The sequence below is a fragment of the Corvus kubaryi genome, unplaced genomic scaffold (assembly GCF_017639235.1).
Source record: "Corvus kubaryi isolate FWS band 111438036 unplaced genomic scaffold, C.kubaryi_AGA036_p1.0 37392, whole genome shotgun sequence".
Lineage (NCBI taxonomy): Eukaryota > Metazoa > Chordata > Aves > Passeriformes > Corvidae > Corvus > Corvus kubaryi.
In genome coordinates, this window is record NW_024581131.1 from 3,732,180 (window position 1) to 3,750,474 (window position 18,295).

Genomic DNA, 18,295 nt, shown 5'->3' on the forward strand with positions numbered 1-18,295 from the left:
GTCACGGGGCGGGCACCGAGCGCCGCCGCCGCGGCGGGGCGGGAATGCCAGGCAGCCCCTGAGAACGGCTTTGCAGCGCTGTTTATTGTTAAAAGGCCTTTCTGGCAGTTCATCGCCCGTGCTAAAGCAAAGCGCCATTTCCCACCGCGGCCCTCTGGCTGTTGTTCCCAGGAATATGACACAAACGCAAGATCAGGAGCATTAATCTATGAAACACACCTGTGAGAGTTGGCAGCATTTTAAGATTATTACAAAAGCACCAAGCTAAATAAACAGTTTGACTATTCGCATGAAAAGAAATGCTCAAGAGATGAGAAACAACACCATGATAAACAATGTAAAACCTTAAATTCATACTGTTTTCTTTCCAAAGTAAGTGAAAAAAACCAACCCCCAAAGTGCAGCTTTAAAAAAACATAGCAGCAAACTTGGTTACCTGCACCCATCACTAATTTTGCCCCATCATTTACCACTACAATGAAAGAAATTTGAGTATTCAATTAAAAAAAGGTATGAATTACTGAAGGTTTTTTTCTTTCAATTTTTATCCCAGTTCTGAGATCAGTATACACTCAGAACTCCCTGCATGTCTGGCTCTTTGTGAGATGTAACTGGAAGGCACAAAGGATCAGATCTTTTGCTCTGTCACAGATCCTACTTTTGCTTAGAAAGCTTCAACAATATTTAACCAGTTCCCCCTCAAAGCATAAACGTGGAATGACATTCCTGAGCTGCGCACTGCAGGAGTGCAGCCCACATCCCCTGTGCCTGCCATGTGATGCTGAGGTATCATCAGGAGGAATACAGTCTTTTACCAGTGCAGTGATTCAAGAGGTTAGAACCCAAAAAACCCCTTGAGCTCTAAAACATCTGTTTTTTACCGAAAAATCCACATTCTGCTTTTTCATCACATCCTCAGCCTCCAAGGAAGAGGGTTACAGGTTCTGTTGCCTTCTCCTGAGGCTGATGTAAAGCTCCCTTGCCTCAGCTGGCTTTGGATTGAGGTCTGAATGAGCAGATACTCCTGCATTGTTTAACTACTGGATTTTACCCTTTCTTTGAAGTCCAGCCACTGCTCCTCCCATTCAGGAAGAGCCCCTGTTCCAGTGCTGCATGTGTGTAGTGAGAACTGCAGGTGCTTTAGTGCTCTGAATGTCCTTACAAAATAAAAGCAAGCAAGTCATGACCAGAGTATTTCAGACATCATTAAGTGTGAACAGAAATCCATACCCAATAGTTCAGGTTTGAAGGATACTGTGAACATCATGCTCCCCTTAGTAAATGGCAGGAGTCCACTGACATATGAGCATCTCCAGCCATGAAAGATGGAGCTATGGAATTGCATGCCCAGTGCCCTGAGGAGCTGGAGTGTGACCGTTCCCTAAACAAGCCTCAGATGCAGCATTTAAAAGCCATGAGGAAGGGTTCAAGTGGGCTCTGCACACTGGAGTTTCTGCAGAGCTGGGTAAGCCACGCTCCAGGACTGCCTCCTAAAGAGGTGCAAAGAGCTAAGAATAACCCAAGAATCAGGCTATAGTTGGCCGCCAAAAGCCACAGGCAAGTGCCACCTGAATTTAGGTAAAACATTCTTGCATGTTACCTGCCTCATTTTGGCTAATGAAAGTGCACTTTTCAAGGAAAAATTGCTGTACGGTGCAGTATTAAATTATTTAAACCTAAACTGAGAAAGCACTTTTGGAAAGTAAAGTAACAAAGCTTCCTGTTTTCTACAGAAATCCACATATATGAAGCAACCTCTTCTGCCTTGCAAATCTCCGACTTCAGTGAGCAGACACAGGCTTCCCTTGTCCTTCCTTACAGTCTCAGCTGCTGCTGGAGGTCATGAATTGAGCCTGCGCTGCTTTGCAGTTTCTCTTGCACCAGTGGGTCTTCCTCCAGTCTGACCATTTCAATCACTCCACTGGTTCCAAGAATACATGGAAGACTTAAGAATACTTCACTGTTTATATTGCAACATCCCTGAAACAACACACAAAGAACAGTCACACACAGAGTTACTTATTTCTGCTGCAACTCCACAAAAGCATACAACTACACAAAATTACTTCATTATTTTAATTAACGAGGATATTCCAACATCTGGCATGTTTGGATAAGTCAAATTCCATTTACTTTAGATACTGGGCAATTGGTTACTGAATAGAAACTGTAAAATATTACTGTGCAGATAAAAATTTGTGAACCATGAAATTGCCACAGTTGGGCAATTTTTCCAATATAGTTATATGAGATCTCTATAATGCAAGCAAAGTTTATACCACTAAACACCATTTCTTAGGTAGAACAAGCAGGGACACTTGACAGTGCAGTATCCTTTGTTCTTTTAGGACTGAAAAAATAAATAGTGCAGCCTAAAAACTGGGGAACATATTTTTCACATATTGATCCCATATAGATTCTGTGAAAGAATTCATTGAACTTATATCCCTATAATTCAAGTTTACACTGTAGATGGTGTTCATTTTTGGGATCTGTCTGGGAAATTTTACATTCTGTAGTTACTCTTCATTTTAAGAGACTTGTCACTCCTCTGTATCTACATTTAGTTCAGGAATGATTAAAAACCTCACTTGAAACATAATGGTTTAAATAGGTGTGTGCTTGTACTCAATAAAATAAGCAGCCAGCTCAACTTCCCTGCACAGGGACATGCAAATTGTCCTTCTGAAGGCTCTAAATTGAAGTGACAAGTAAACATTTCTACATGGATTTTCTTGTCATATGGAATTACCTAATGCTTTAATGAAGCCTCTTAGAAGAAACTTTAAACAAAGTGCAGTCTACAATTTTAAGTTAACTATTGCTTCATAATTCTCCTCATAAGTAAAGTACTAAGGAGTAAAAAAGCAGCTGTTTCAACCTGATCAAATAAAATACTGGCAGAAAATGCATTTTATACTTTCAGAAAAGATACAGAATTCTTTTGGCCCCTAAAAAAAATCTACATTCAATACTGAGCACTTGGGAACTAAAACTCCCATTTCATTTGCCAAATCCAGTTATTCCAGGGATGCTGGGCAGCAACCTTGAATGTACTGTCTCTCTGGACTATTATTTTTGGGAGAATAATCCACTCTTAATATTGGTTTGGATTAAAACAGTAAGTGATTTTTACTCATTTTTGGACTAGAATGGAGTGCTGTTGTTGGAAGAAAGTAATGGCAGTAGCACTACTTCAGAAGACTGAGATGTCTGTGCTGCTAAAGTTAATGGTCATATCCATAATAAATAATATAATTACAGTGCCTACCAAAAGGTATTAATAACACATTTACCTTTGCCAGAGTGGATACAGAATGAACTTTTCTTTTATCCTTCAGAATGCTGTCAGTCAAATCAGCAACTGAGAGCCCCACAGACCAGGATCTCTGACCTTTTCCCTTTAGAACTTCCATAGCTCTATATGTAAACCAGGAAAAGGAGAAAAACATGATGTTTAGATTTCAATTATTCTTATTTTGGTTTTTATGTAAAACCCAGAAGACAGGCTGAAGTGTACCATATCAGGTAAAGTGTACTATAAAAATATGATTCTCTGTTTTGGAAAACAACACAATGGAATAAAGAATTGCTGAAAATAATTTCCTTCCAATACCTTTTATCTACACTAATAACAATTCTCTTTTCTGTCAAGAGGTGTAACTGATAATTAAATCACGTAAATTCATCCAAACTGGTGCTTTGCTTTGAAGCAAATGCTTCCAACAGAAGCTCTGAGAAAAGTGGGCCAGAGGCTTGTCTAGAATTAGTTTTAAATACACAATCAAACAGCTCTGATATTCCGGTGTATATTGTGGTGTCTTCTTACATCACCCCAGGCACGGTGTTAGTAAGAATTTCAGAGAAACAGTGGCCATATACACATCCATAAAAGTGAAAACTTGACCTACAATTTCCTATAAACTCAACATATGAACATTTTAGAGCAAGCTTCCCCCCCTTCATAAAGAGCTGAAGAACATATGAACATCAAGTGCCTAAACATGAAGGAAAAAAAAAAGGTTATAATGGTGTTACCTGTTAGCCACCTTTTCCCTTGAGTTACGAGCAGCCATTGCTTCTGTTTGATTTGCAGCTACGTTACAGCTGGTCCATGATGGTACTAGATAGAAAAAAACAACAAAAAAAAAGCATCTGAGGTCATGGTTTGTCTTGTTTTTTTTTCTTCCTGTGACAAATGTCAAACACTTTTGCTACCACTCCAAGTCTACAGACTTTGGTACCCCAGAACTGTATTACTTAAAACCATTATTATGAAAATTTACCACTCTTCTTATTACTTTTCTCATTACCTTCATTACTTTTCTCAATTATTCTTTCATTATTCAATTATTTAAGCACTGCCAGGACATTATATGCTCATAGTCATCATAAAGTACCACTTTACCTTTGTCTTCCCCTTGTTCACCAATAACCCAGGCATCTTTTGCCAGCACCTCTGCTTTCAAAAGGTTTGTCAGGATGTACTGAAATCTCTCAGAATCAAGGTTGGCACCTACTCCAATTACTCTGCTTTTAGGAAATGAGCTCAGCTTCCACGACACAAATGTCATTACTTCAACTAAATGTGAAAGAAAAAATATGTTGCCAATGAAGGACCACTCAAAATTCCACACAACTGCAAATCATGAATCATCATTACAAAAAACTCTGGACTTCTTTACTTTAGAAATGGCACAAGCATGTAAGAACGTGTTGGTAGTTTATTTCAACCTAAAACACCAAGTCAGGTGGTGAAGAAGTGAAAAAATAACAACAATAATGAGTAAGAGAGTAAGAAGGGGCTGTCTTCCAATGCATTACAGGATAGAGGCTCACACTCACATCCTTCCTTTTTAAGTAGTGATTTTTCCTTGTCTTAGTTCACAGTATCACTGACCTGTATGATTTAAACCTTCCACCAAAATCTAGCTGCAATACTTAATATCAACACTGTACTTTGTATATGAGTAGCCTGTGAGTGTGATCATATGGGACATAACACACAGGGATCTATCCTTCCTGCACAGGAGAAATGTGCACATAAAACTCACAACTGACAAGACAACAGCCAATGGATGCTAATCATGTAGATACAGCCAGGTTGAAACTATGCACAGAAACACACAGAAATACATACCTGTTACACTAAACAAAGTACACTATTTTCTTTTATCTTGGTAACAGTAAAGAAAAAACCCTCAAAGACAGTGTCCTGCTCAAAGCTGAAAAGGAAAACATCTTTCAGAGTAGCAAGAACTTTTGACTAACTGGGTGTAATTCAGCAGTAACATACTTTTAAAACAGGGCAAAGAAAAAGCCAGGTGAGGGACAGAACATTATGCAAAGTACCAGCATACCTGGATGAGAAGCAACAAGGAGAACAGCATTCTGACTGTAGTGTGATACTGCTGGAATAATTCCTCTGAACAAATCCACATTGCTTTGTATGACATCAAGGTAAGTCTGAGCATTACCCAGAGAATTGACTGTAAGCACCACAACTTTGGAATCAGCTGAAGAAGAAAAATCTGAAAATAAAAAGAAAATGTATTTTTGAAATTTATGTTATTCTACAGAGTTTTGGATGCAAAACCAAGAGCTGTTCTAAAGGCTGAACTACAACATCCAACTTAATTAGGGATTCTTCACCTCCTGTCCCTCCCCATCCTCCAGTGTGGAATTTGGGGTACTTCCACAGCACCTATAAAACACAGCTCTCCCACAGAACTACTTTCCTGTTTTATAGTTGCCAATCACAAAAGCCAGACTACAATTTGTCCAAGGTTACAGAGCAGAGACCAGAAAACATCTAGACAGCTTTGACAGATAAACTTTTCCAAATTTTCTTGGCAAAAAAGAAAAAAAAAAAGCCATGAAAAGGCTCCTTTTATTCTATACCAATTGTGAACGAAGAGGAGACTTTTACTCCTTATCTGAGGCTTCTTCTGTAATTTTTGATCTTATACCTCAATCAAGGACATGTAGACAACCATGAAAAGCACTCCAAAAATCTATTTATTAACTCAAATAAAAGACAAATTGTATTTATTAGCCCAAAGAAACACACAACCACGCTTGCTGCAGGAATCTGTAGGTCAAAGCTGCCTGGAGCAGGTAGCTCTGAATATCTGAGTGCCACACAGGTGATCAGCCTGGACACAGAAGCAAAGTGATCTGACTGTTGCACCACTTTCGGAACCAGCTGAAGCCAAAGCAGAGGCCTCATACACTGACAAATTAAAACCATACTAAGCAGGATATAATTAATACCTGCTTGCCCCAAACCTAGATATAAACATACTGAAATAGCAGGTGACAGTGTATAAGCATTTTATAGTATTGTAACACTACCAACAGCACAGCCAGCAACAACACACAAGCTTCTTATACCACAGCTAAGTGCACACATACAACAGGCAACCAGAGAGGCACAAACAGGGTTCAGGAAAAAAAAAACAGATTTGTGGTACAGCTGCACAATCAGGGTTCAGGAAAAAAAGGTGTGCTAGCAGTAAAACCGGCAAGTTAAGATCAAAGAATGTACAGCAGGCAATGCCAGGTGCAGAATAAGCCACAAAAATGTCTGGGGGAACCAGAACAAATCTCTGTCCCCAAAACAAGATAAATTAAAAGAGAAGCACAAGAAAACCCCTCATTTCATCTTGCAAAGGGTGCAAGGAACATGGAAACATGACACATAAGCAAGGAAGAATGTTGTTTAATTCAGTTCCAGCTTTCCCTGTGGAAAAACTTCTGAGCTGCATGGCCTCAACCTCTGCAACCATCAAAGACCATCAAAGACTGTAACTAATCACTAATTACAGAGACATGGCATTGACTGTTGAATTGTATGCTCACAGCTGACTGAGGACAAAGTTATTAAGAATTCATTGTTTGAATATGCAGTGATAGTGATTAAGGACTAAGTGATAGTAATTAAGTGATTATTGGCCATGTGCATGTTTAATGAACATCAATCTAGGAAAGCAGCACTTTGAAACACACCTTTATTTGTCAGCCTTTTGAACACTGCTTTCACAGCCTTCACTAATCCCTATGCATATATTTTTCCCCTCCTTTCCCTCTTCTCTGCCCATGACACTGAAGTTTTAGCTTGGCTTCTCTGTATTTCTGCATGAGTCCAGTTTCAGCATTAGCCTCTTATCTGCACATACAGACTTTTAAAAAAAGAGAGCCTATGTGCCTCTGTATCTTCCCAGGTGTCCTGCTCTCGTTAAAATGAGCACAAGCACACACAGTACAGCACTCACTCCTGTTTCAGAAACAACATCTCATACCTTTGCTGATCTCCACATTTGGCACAGCAAAAATCTCCAAATCCATGGTTCCTCCTTTTGCTGCACCTTCAGAAAGATCCAAAAGAACCACCTTGTCTGCAACATCCTGTATGAATAAAAAAAATACAGGTCAATAATAAACCAAAAGAAAACTTGCTCTTGTGGGAGTGAGGAATAAAACCCCAAATTCCTCCCATTTCATTGTTTGTTGTACTATGTACAAATCAAACAAAATTACTGGTGAAAATTACACCCAAATCACAAGAGAAAGGATTTAGTTTAAGAAGTCTAACTGGAAAAAAACACATTACAAAACAAACAAAAAACTTACAGAACTATCTCTGGGAAGTCAAAAATGTTGACACTACTGTTGCATCTAACATGCAGCTGTGATGAAGTACAGACCATCTATGGACTATTCTTTTCCAGGGAACTAGGAGATCCCCATTGTGACAGGCTACCACTCAGGCAAGAGTCCTTTAAGGATTTTTCAAAGTAAGTGAATTCAGTATTTAACTCTTATAATTAAAAGAGCTGACTGAGAAACCAGGGCAGAAAACGAACACCTCTGCATGTCCATAAGTAAACTGAAGAGACAAATGACCTACGCAGTGACAGTTGTTCAAACTGATGAGGTATTCCTTAGTGTGAGATATTAAGAACTAGATTGGAATCCTCTCTATTAATCAGGTCTGTTGCTATTTTTCATAATTATGTACCTTTGCTGCAACTGCTAGTACACAGGCAATGCCAAGATCTCCAGCTCCAACAACAGTAATTTTGTTAAAACATCCTTCATTTTTGCCTCCAATTTTACTCCTTGATTTCATGTCAGTCTCTCCTACAATTAAAAGAAAACCACAAAATTAGGTGCTGGTCCACACTGTATCAATACAACTATTGCTGCTTCATAAAGGATCATAGTTATGCCAGAGTTAAATCAAGTTACATGAACTTTTTCAAAACAGCAGTCAAGCCTGACCACAGAAAATTCACCACAACTTGCAAGGTGTAAAACACAAATATTCCTCTCTAGATAGGCATGTTTTTTCACTAAGTAGAAATAGATGAGCATGATAATAGCAGGAAGCTAGACACTAATACCACAAAACCAGCACCCCCTTTGCTGCTGTTACAGGTGTAAATACATCCCATGGGCATAAAACTTGTAAAATATAAACCATGGGGTCTTCTTTGTGACATCAAATAATGACAATAAGTGAATATATTTTATAAGAACATTAGAAACAAGTCCATGAAAACATCCCCACCTTCAGTAATCTTTGCAATATAGGAGAGAAGTTCTGATTGCCTGGCTGCATCAGAAGATGACAGTGAATACAAAGGGAGCTCTTCCTCAAACTTTGCAATCATTTCCTTGATTAATCCAATGAGAGTTGATTTAGGCTGAAATACAGCAATACAGAAGACAAAACAGCTGAATAGCTATTTCATATAGTGCTATCAGCTGTGAGCTGCCAGAGCCATACAAAATTTAATCAAATTATAAATACTGACACTCTTAACATTTACACAAACACCTAAGGGAAAGAAAAGCATCACTTTGAGAAGCTGCTTTCCAAACAGGAGTATGGATTAAAAGGAATTTAACAAAAAGGAATTCTAAAATTGAAAGTACCAGTGCTATTAATTTTTGAAGTCATCCATGAACATATGGAAACCTTTGATATAACCACATCCAGTATTACAAAAGGGAGAAGTCCTAGCTAAAGAAAAGATAGTTCAGTCTTCTTAGATGAGCTCAACTGTCCAGAATTCTGGCAATTCAGTCCTCCTTCAGGCAAAACACACTGTGAAGTCAGCAGAAGCTCCCATAGGAATTTCTGTATCAATAATGTAAAATACAGCCCATTCATTTCAAAAAGCTGGCATTCATTGAATCATTTTTACTGGCCTGGCAGTCATATTGAAGTGAGTAATTTAATACAAAGCATAAAATCATTTAGCAACAGAATTGATTTTTGAATCTCTGTGCTGTTTCAGAGTTCTGCCAAAAGAGAAACACCCAAAAGGTAGACACTTTCATTGAACTTTCCTGAGGGACACTCAACTGGTCTCACTATTCATAGCAACAAAGTATCATGATGCTAACATTGCTTTGTAAAGAATCAGTCCCTTTTTTTTGTTAAAATCACTTCCAACTTCCTTTACAAGCCTCAGACTGCCTGAAAGCTCCAAATGATACCATGCAGTATTCCCAAACACTTCCTTCCCCTGCCAGCCACTCCACCTCTTACATGGCTCCAGTTTTGCAGGTAGGGCAAATAAATCCTGCCACGTGCATCAACATGTTTTCCCACTGAAATGCCCATGTTTGCAGTCGGCTTCAGGAAGCAAATGGGGGGAGCAAAGGGATGAGAATCCAGGATCCACAGATGAATAGGTATGTTATAGGAATTACCTGTTCAACACAAAATAAAAGCCATTACTAACATCTGCATCAGGAAGAGGCGCTGAAGACCAGTTGTGTGTGTGATATGATTCACACTTAGTAATAACAAAGGCAAAAAGCCTGACAGATCACTTTCCAGATTCACACTGGAAAGTATTTATATTACTTAGGCTAATTAATAAAACCAGACTTGTCTGGATCAACTTGAAGTGCTACTGATTGTGCCTTTCTTAATATAAAGCTTTGCTGCTGTTTTGCTTCCCAGGGTCCTCTCTTAGCCAACCTGTCCCCTCTTCCCAGCAAAGAAAGGTTTCATACATATATTTCATACTTATTTTAAAATTTAACACACCTAGTACAAAAAGACATCTATAAAGAGCTTTGCACCAGACTTCAAAGGCTTTAGGTTGAAAATAAAAAGCTGCCTACTAGTTATTTTTGGACACTGTCTGTACAAGTGTAGGTCTCAGTTCACACAAGCTCCATTAGCACCAAAGAGTTTGCCTACACGGTCTCAAACAACACCACTTTTTTAATAGTTAATTTACTTATTTAATTAATACCACCTCATTTCAGCACCTGTGCACTTGTTTATGCAGTAGAAGTGGCTTCTGCCAATTAATGCAAAATCCTTTCCAGCCCACTTTGAAGACACTGCACAGTGAACTGTTAAGATGCAGCACCCAACACATTTTACATTTTGATTCATAACTGGCAAGAAAATTACATTTGATTTATCTTACCATATTTCACTGGAACAGTACCACTAAAATTCAGGAGGTCCTTCTGGGATCCATCCTTGAAGGCTGAAATTAAAAATGTAATTTAAAAGAAAATAATAACTCCTTTCAAACCTGGCATAGCAATCCCATCTATAACTACAAATATATAATGGTGATTTTTCTTTAGAAATCAAATATACTGCTCCTGAAGGAACCAAGACTAGAATGTTACTAAGGTCCCCCCTATCCTTTTAAATATTTCCTTAATGAAATTTTAACAAAAATTGCATTGGTACAACTAAGCTCATCATTAGTCTGAAAACCCCTTGTCCTGGGTAATTCTGATGTTGTAGGAATTTCCAGTCAGGCTGATGGATTCTGGAAGTCACACTCTATAAGCTAAAGCCATCAAAATACTTTCAATATAAAAATAACATATAGGGAAAATGGTGTTGCATATAAAGAATTTAAAGCATCAATATTCTATAATTACTGACAAGTTGAAGTAAGATGAAGTAAATGACTTGCTGAGGTTTTTATATGTATGCACTCTTGGAAGAGCATTCAGGAACAGTAACGCAGCATGAGAAGTTTTACTGCAAGTCAACATAAAGACAGGAACACAACTGAAACATATTCACATTCTATTACACACAGTCTGCATTTATGGCAAGTAAGAAGTCCCACGAATAGTTCAAAGTAACTGTATCACTTCTTACTGTATGTGTTCATGGAGAAAGTGAAGTTGGGGTAGGTCTTGCTAACATTCTTCAGCTCTTCTATGGTCAGGTCTCTGAATTTATACTGGGAAGGGGGAGAAAAAAATAAGGAAAAAAGATTCACTTCAAAGGATTCTTTCATTACAAGAGATAGGGGAAAGGCCACTAGAGAAGACAGAAACACAAGAACGGGAAGGTCATAATTACTTGTATTATAAATAGTTTTGATGTGAAATAAATTATCAGAAAGAACTGATTACAAAAAAGCTTTGAAGCTATTGCAGGTCTGCTGTTGCTGCATAAGAATTCTGAAATTCTGAGCATCACTCCCTGTACACCATTTCTTCCCCTTTACAGCTGTGTGAACAGGGGTTTAGGAAAATTTAGTCTCTTCTGTGCAATACACAATTATTACACAATAATTACAATTACACAATAATTAAAAAGAATATAAAAATATGAACCTCTTAGAAGGGGTTTATTTTCTTACTGACACAGTTAAACTCAGATCCACCTGCACACATTTTAGAACAGTTTCCTAAGATGTCCCTTTCCACAAACATGTTAAATGTATAAGTAATTAGCCTCTGGGAATTTTTTTTTTTTCATTTTTAAGCTGTCCTTGAGAGCTGAGAAAACGAATCACTGCGGCTTCATTGAGACTGTCCCCAGCCAGTCCGACATGTGAACTTCCAAGAGATTTGCATCCTCCCACATCCCAAAGTTATAAAGACTGCTTTCCATTTCCTAGATTAGAGCCTCTATTTCTCATTCAGGAAACCTGCTGCTGTTTTTTTTGGAACCCTTGCCTAAGCAAACAAAACTGCTGTCTGACAGTGGCTTAAAGAGCTGCTCAGTGCCCTGGAATAATTGTCACAAAGTAGCAGCTAAAATCGAATTTCTCTTCAGTCTGTCACCCCAGCAGCAATAGGACAGCTATGAGCATGGCACAGTTATTTTTCTACTTTCTACAGGAAAACACAGAGCTGATGACAAGAAACACCTTTTAGTTTACTTCTCCCCATCACAAGATTCTGCAAAGTCATGCAGAAAAAAAAAAAAGTTAGTTCCCTAATTATGAATGTCTGTACTGATGCCATGAAGATTTTTTGCCTTTTCTTTTATACCCCCATTATAAGTTTTTTACAACTTCTGTATTAGTGCTTTTCACCTACATTGTTGGACCTGTTTGTCAGGCTAGGAGACTCAACATTTTAGAAGCTTCCTCTCCAGAACACATTCTGTAAACTAAGACAGAACCATCCAGGGGAAGGTCCCTTGGGGAGGGGGGCTCACTCGAGCCTCTCATTGGGGAATCTTTGATAGATTTGCTAATTAGTAAAACCTATAATGTTATACCAGATCTATTGGGGGGTGCATTGTGATGTGCATTTTCGGTGCACTCGACCTGGACGTGTGCACCTAAGGATCCTTAAAATAAATACCAAGGTAAAATCCCTTTTTCCCTTCTAACCGTGTTTGACTCTTGATTTTAAGACCAGAAAAAAGCACCAATACAACTTACACTTACAACATTTTTTAGAAGCATCGATACATCTGATTGTGAAACCAGTCATCTTTCCCTAGCTGGCCTCCTTCTATTCGTAATACAAAACGAGGCATTCCTATCAAAAAGTTTGTCCTCTTCTAAAGACCGCAGGATTTACGAGGTGACTCAGATACAGACCTTCCTCATTTCGCACCCAAAATTATTTGGCATGCCCAAAGCTTCAATACGCCCACCTCACTTTCTCACATGGAAATTAAAAGGCTCAGAGAAGATGCTACAACAACGCGTCTGTGCTCCTAAGGCGTGGAGGCGCTAACGAGGGGAATGACACCCAAAAAAAAAAAAAAAAAAAAAAAAATAAATTAAAATTTTAAAAAAATCAATTTTTGAGGGAAGAGTAAAGTTTCAGTTGTGAGGCACGGCGTGAAACCACTGCAACTTAAAGTTCAGCTGTATTAGGACAGCTCGGACACCGGGATGCGACGGGACGGGACGGGACGGGAGTCCCTCGGCACCAGGACACCGCCGCCCTTCCCGGCCCGTCCGGCACGCGCGCTCCCGCTCCCGCGCGCTCCCGCGGCCCTTCCCTTCCCCTCCCTCAGCGCCGCCCGCGCGCCCCCTCCCCGCGCGCGCACCTTGCCCAGCTGCCTCCGGAGCGCCTCCTCCGCCAGCGCCATGGCGGGCGCGCGCCGCCTTCCCGGCGGCCCCCGCGCGGGGCAGCGCCGCCCCTCAGGGCGCTGGGCTGGGCTGGGCTCGTCCCGGCCGACGTGGGAAAGCACGGAGGGTTTAACGATCCTTGTGGTGGATCTGCGGGCGGGAGGGCACATAGACACCAGGATCATGGAGTGCCACTCCTGGCCCTGCACAAGACACCCCAGAAGTCGCACCATGTGCCTGAGAGCATTGTCCAAATGCTTGTTGAGCTCTGTGAGGCTTGGTGCTGTGACCACTGCCCTGGGGAGCCTGTTCCAGCACCCAGCCACCTTCTGGGTGAAGAACCTTTTCCTGATATCCAGCCTAATCCTCGCCTGACAACTTCAGGCCATTTCCTTGCATCCTGTCACTGGTCACCACAGAAGGGGAGCAGTGTCTGCCCCTCTGCTTCCCCTCATGAGGAAGTTGTAACTGCAGTGAGGTCTCCGTCTCCTCCAGGCTGAGCAAGTCAAGTGACCTCATCCACCTCTCCTGTGGCTTTCCCTCCAGACCCTTCACCATCCTTGTGACCATACACAGATATTAGAGGCATGCGGGGATTTCTTCCCTCTATGTTGACAGTATCGAAACTGATTTGCAGCTTTATGGAGTTAAAAGTATGTAAATACAAACCTGACATGAATTTGTTTCCCTACCTTAATCTCTTCTTTTTTAAGCCTCCCTGCCACACAGCAGAGACACCAGAAAACTGCCTTCTGGAAAGTGGGCCGTGCAAGTCTGATGGCCAATTCAGTGGAAAACACAGTTGTTTCAGCAAGGTAAATGGTGACAAATGCCAGTTCTGACAAATGGCCCCTGACTGACCAGAAAACTGACAGGACAGAACAGGACAGACCAAGCATGATAGTAGCACATTTTTACAAGGAGTAAGATCTTGAGAAAGCTCATACAATTTTTTTCTCCCTCACTGATACAAGGCCTGAAGCGGACAGTAACTAAGGACACAGGTTGTTGATACAGCAATTGCAGAAAATAATTAGGTTTAGAACAACCTTCATCAGGCTTCTCCATCATACATACTGTTTGCTGCTGCTGAGTCTGCTGCTGTGCTGCAACTGTTGTGTGTGATGTAATGAAGGATGTTCAATTTGGAAAGTAGCACAAGATCAGTCTTTCAGGAACTTCATCAGCCCTTAAAAAACATCATTTGCCCAGCAAGCATAGTACCTCTTTGGTTAAACTGTTACAGAATGATTGGCATGAACATTTATCTAAATCTTTTAAGAGATAACTTGAAAATAATTTTATTTCACAAAGATCCTAGCACAGACTAATGTTTGAGGATAAAACATTCCTTTAAAATTGTTAATCTCAAGAATCTGAATTTTTTATTTCTCATTATTTCATGGTAAAAACAACTGGGAAGGTCTGATAGATAATTACGGTTATTAGTAAGTTTGATGTTTGGAAATGTTTTTAAATTCTCTGTGTTCATACATAACCAAAACAATCATGGCAACCAGGACAGTGACCACATCCCCATGGCAGTGACACACTGCTGCTGGTAGTAGTGTTTCTATTTAAGGCTTAGAAGTCACCCTTGACTAAGCTTGCACCCAAACTACAGACTCAAATTTCTTAGTACTCACTGTTCAGACTTATTTAAATTCCAAGCTGGGTCTGTGCCCTCTGACTCAAAATCTTTTCCAAACATCATTTGCAATCATCAACAGGTTCTGACCAACTAATCTCTAGGGAATGAAATATCTTGCTAGCAGGCTAACACACAGCCTTGCTACCCCATATACTGTCTAGTAGTTCCTCTGCCCCCATCACTGGCAACACTCTTCCAAATGAAGCCATAGAATTTTGCATAGATTCTTACCAAACTAGCCATAGAAATTCTCCCAAACTAGGATTTATCAAGCAATACATCCAGCTCTTATGTTATTGCAACTCCTCACTGCATGAAAGCTCACCCTATGTATTAAAAACCAGCATTTTGCCAGCAGGACAGATCTTCTTCCTGACCAAGATGTTTCCTTTGAGACTTGGTAGAAAAGTTTAGGTGGTTAATGAAAGAGAAAACAGACTGCAATTTCTCAGGTGCTAAGGGAGAGGGCAAAGCAAAATGACAGTCTTGGGGTGACATGGATCTTGTCTTACAGCATACAGCTTTGGAATTTTATTCAGCTCTACACAAGAGGAAAATGGCATCATTTCTCCAGCCTTAAACTTTCATACTTTAAATACTAGTCTCATTATTCTGCTTGCCTGTGAACATCCTCTCTCTATAGGGATGCTAGCTTAGAGCAAAGCCAAGAGAAAGGGCTCTCAGTAACATCAAACTACAATCCAGGAAGCATTTTAAAGGATTTTCTCCAGTAGAGAAAATCATGCAATACTATGAGTTGCCTAAATTAACTTAAGAGTAATGGAATGGAAATTACAAGTTCAACTTTTAAATACTAAATGCTATGGGAAAAATTTGCACTTCTAAAATATACTCAAGTGATCATCCCAGATACCAAAGACTGGGAAATAAATGTAGACCAACCACAACACAAGTGGCAGGAGCATGCTTCCTAACAAAACCCAAGCCACCTTCAGCTCTGGAAATATCATGACTAGAAGCATTATTTATCTCAGTGTTCCCCTTGTTCTGAACAAGCAGCAAGTCACCCATGTGCGTGATCTACACTGGGACTATTTCATGTCATAATCACTTTCAAAGCCCCAACCAACCAAGGCTGGATTTAAGCCAGCAGCTATGAGTACATCAGCCCTCCTTGCCAACTGTAAAGACAGTGAAGAGACTTTCCACAAAATAGTTATATTTTCTTGCCAGTTTCAGCATCTGACACTGCTTGCAAACAGGGGGTCCCCATAGCCCTAGGCCACATCATGCACTGCCATTGCCACATTCCCTTTATACACAGCTGGCATCAGAAGCCAAGCTCATAAAGGGTTTGCTGGCTCACTCCTTTTGGCTGGGGAAGAGGCTGGTAAGAGCAGCACATCCCTCTGCCTGAACTCTGAACATTCACCTTGCATGAGCGGGTGCCTGTCTACGCATCATCTACAGTCACATTTGACAGCACTGCAGAGGTCTCAGAAACCCTTCCTGCACATTCTGTTGGAGTCAAAAACCAGAGCAAGTGGATTGAGTCACACCAGTGCCCCTTCCTGTTCAAAATAACCACACGCAGTATTGTTCATCAATTGCAGAGCAGCAGGTCAATCCAGAGGTGCTCTGCTCTACCATACCCATGTCTTTGTTTGGGCAAATCTTGACATACTGGACATGTTGAAGGAGCACAAGGCATTCATACAACACAAGAGCTGGAAGCAGGTGGCAGGGAGAATTATCATCATGATAGGGAGGTGAGGACAGACCCACGACAAACATCATGTATCCTTAGTTGCATCATTCAAGGAAGCTTCTCACCTCCTGAGGAAATCCAGAGAAGAGGTTTAATGCATGAAGGGCATGTAAGGCACTCAAACAGCCTTTTGGCTTCAGTGTGTGCACAGGGTATGTGTTCAGTTACTGCCATGCACTACAAAACCTGGAACTCTACATTCAAGTGTTTTTCAAATCAGAATCAAACCAACATCTTCAACCAAAAAAACCCACTGAAGCTCTTGATTCTTTAAATTGTTGATTGCCATTAACTTTCAGACACAGAGCATGAGAGATGGCATCAGACACTGCCTGTTCTCAAGCAAGGAATGTTGAGAAAGTTACATCCAGGATACAAAAAATTACTGAATTTGCCAGTGGAGGGAGAAGGATGTAGGCAAAACCCAAGACTGACTCCCATGAAGAACCAAACAGAGGAACCCTTAAAGCAAATTAAACACCAGGTGATGTGGAAAAACAGAAGTACCAGTTGTGGACAGAAAAGTCAGGACTAAACTGGTGACTTCAGGAATGGCCTCTGTCCTTAATTTCATGCCACAGAGTAGGGTAAGCATAGTGTATCAAAGGCTGTTTAGATTCCCTGGCTCATGGAAAAATAAATGTTTCCATATGCATTTCCAGGGGTAAGAAAGGCAATCTATGGGATAAATAAATTGCAATTCTGTCTTGTGGAACTGAAATGTTCCTTCAAATAAACTACAACTAAAAGCTGTCCTCAAACAAGGGAAACCTGTAATTTCTTTTTTTCATCCCAGTCTGAATAAAATAATTTTGCTTCCAGAAGTAGCTTTAGGGGCTGGGTTAATGGCTCAATGCAGAACCACCCTCCACCTGAACAGAACATCTTTGCCTTGAAACAGTGGTTGAGATTGACTGATCACAGTTATTAACATACATTAAAAATCTCAAGGGAATTCCATACAAGGTAGCTCCAAAGAAGGTAAGATTTCATGCCTTCAAAACAAGGTACTCATAAGGACACATTAAAGGCAGATTTGGAATATTTTAAAAGAGTATTTTTTTAAGCACAAGAGTATGCAAGCATTGCTGTTCCTTGTAAAGGCAGGTGGACTCACTGATGTGTATCCAGTCATCCATTTGGAAGTGGGTCACAGCACCAGCTGATCAAAACAGTCACTTACTTCCACCATCAAAGCAGAAAACCCTTCCACAGGAGACAGCCATCAAGGTAGTTCAGACTCCTTATACGGGAATAAGGGAGCCCAAGAAGGGTGCTCCTTATGAAACTGCAGGATGAACACTTCAAATGCAAAAGATTAAAGGCAACGGGCACACTTGGGTATCTTTCTAAATACACGTTCCTCCGAATACACACTATGTCACAGCCTAAACTGCAGGAGACACCAGGAACTTTCAGATCTTTTCTGAAGGCTTAAGTGACTCCATTAAACTTTTCATACCTTCTTGCTGACTGCATGAGAACCATTCTTGGAGAACATTCAGGCTGACACTACCATGTGAGAGCCCAGAGGAAACAGCAGAAAGTAATTCTGATAAATCTTCCATGAAGTAAACCAATGAGAAATAGCAG

General features: G+C 40.3%; 1 protein-coding gene across 4 annotated transcripts; it reads right to left on the reverse strand.

Moving 5' to 3' along the window:
- Positions 1 to 192: 192 nt before the first annotated feature.
- UEVLD (UEV and lactate/malate dehyrogenase domains) lies at positions 193 to 13,384 on the reverse strand. 4 transcript variants are annotated; one of them, XM_042038445.1, is made up of 12 exons: positions 13,301 to 13,384; positions 11,156 to 11,240; positions 10,458 to 10,520; positions 9,560 to 9,723; positions 8,573 to 8,708; positions 8,021 to 8,142; positions 7,302 to 7,407; positions 5,361 to 5,531; positions 4,409 to 4,582; positions 4,039 to 4,123; positions 3,297 to 3,420; positions 193 to 1,980 (listed from the first exon to the last, which is right to left on the reverse strand). In XM_042038445.1, exons 1-12 carry the CDS (start codon positions 13,340 to 13,342, stop codon positions 1,816 to 1,818), a joined length of 1,437 nt encoding a protein of 478 aa, XP_041894379.1. In that variant the 5' UTR covers positions 13,343 to 13,384; the 3' UTR covers positions 193 to 1,815. The 4 variants fall into 4 exon arrangements, 3 of the variants coding, with proteins under 3 accessions (XP_041894379.1, XP_041894380.1, XP_041894381.1); XM_042038446.1 differs by lacking the exon at positions 13,301 to 13,384 and adding an exon at positions 12,843 to 12,863; XR_006017774.1 differs by lacking the exons at positions 193 to 1,980; positions 3,297 to 3,420 and adding an exon at positions 5,141 to 5,225 and having other exon boundaries at positions 4,090 to 4,123.
- Positions 13,385 to 18,295: the final 4,911 nt, after the last annotated feature.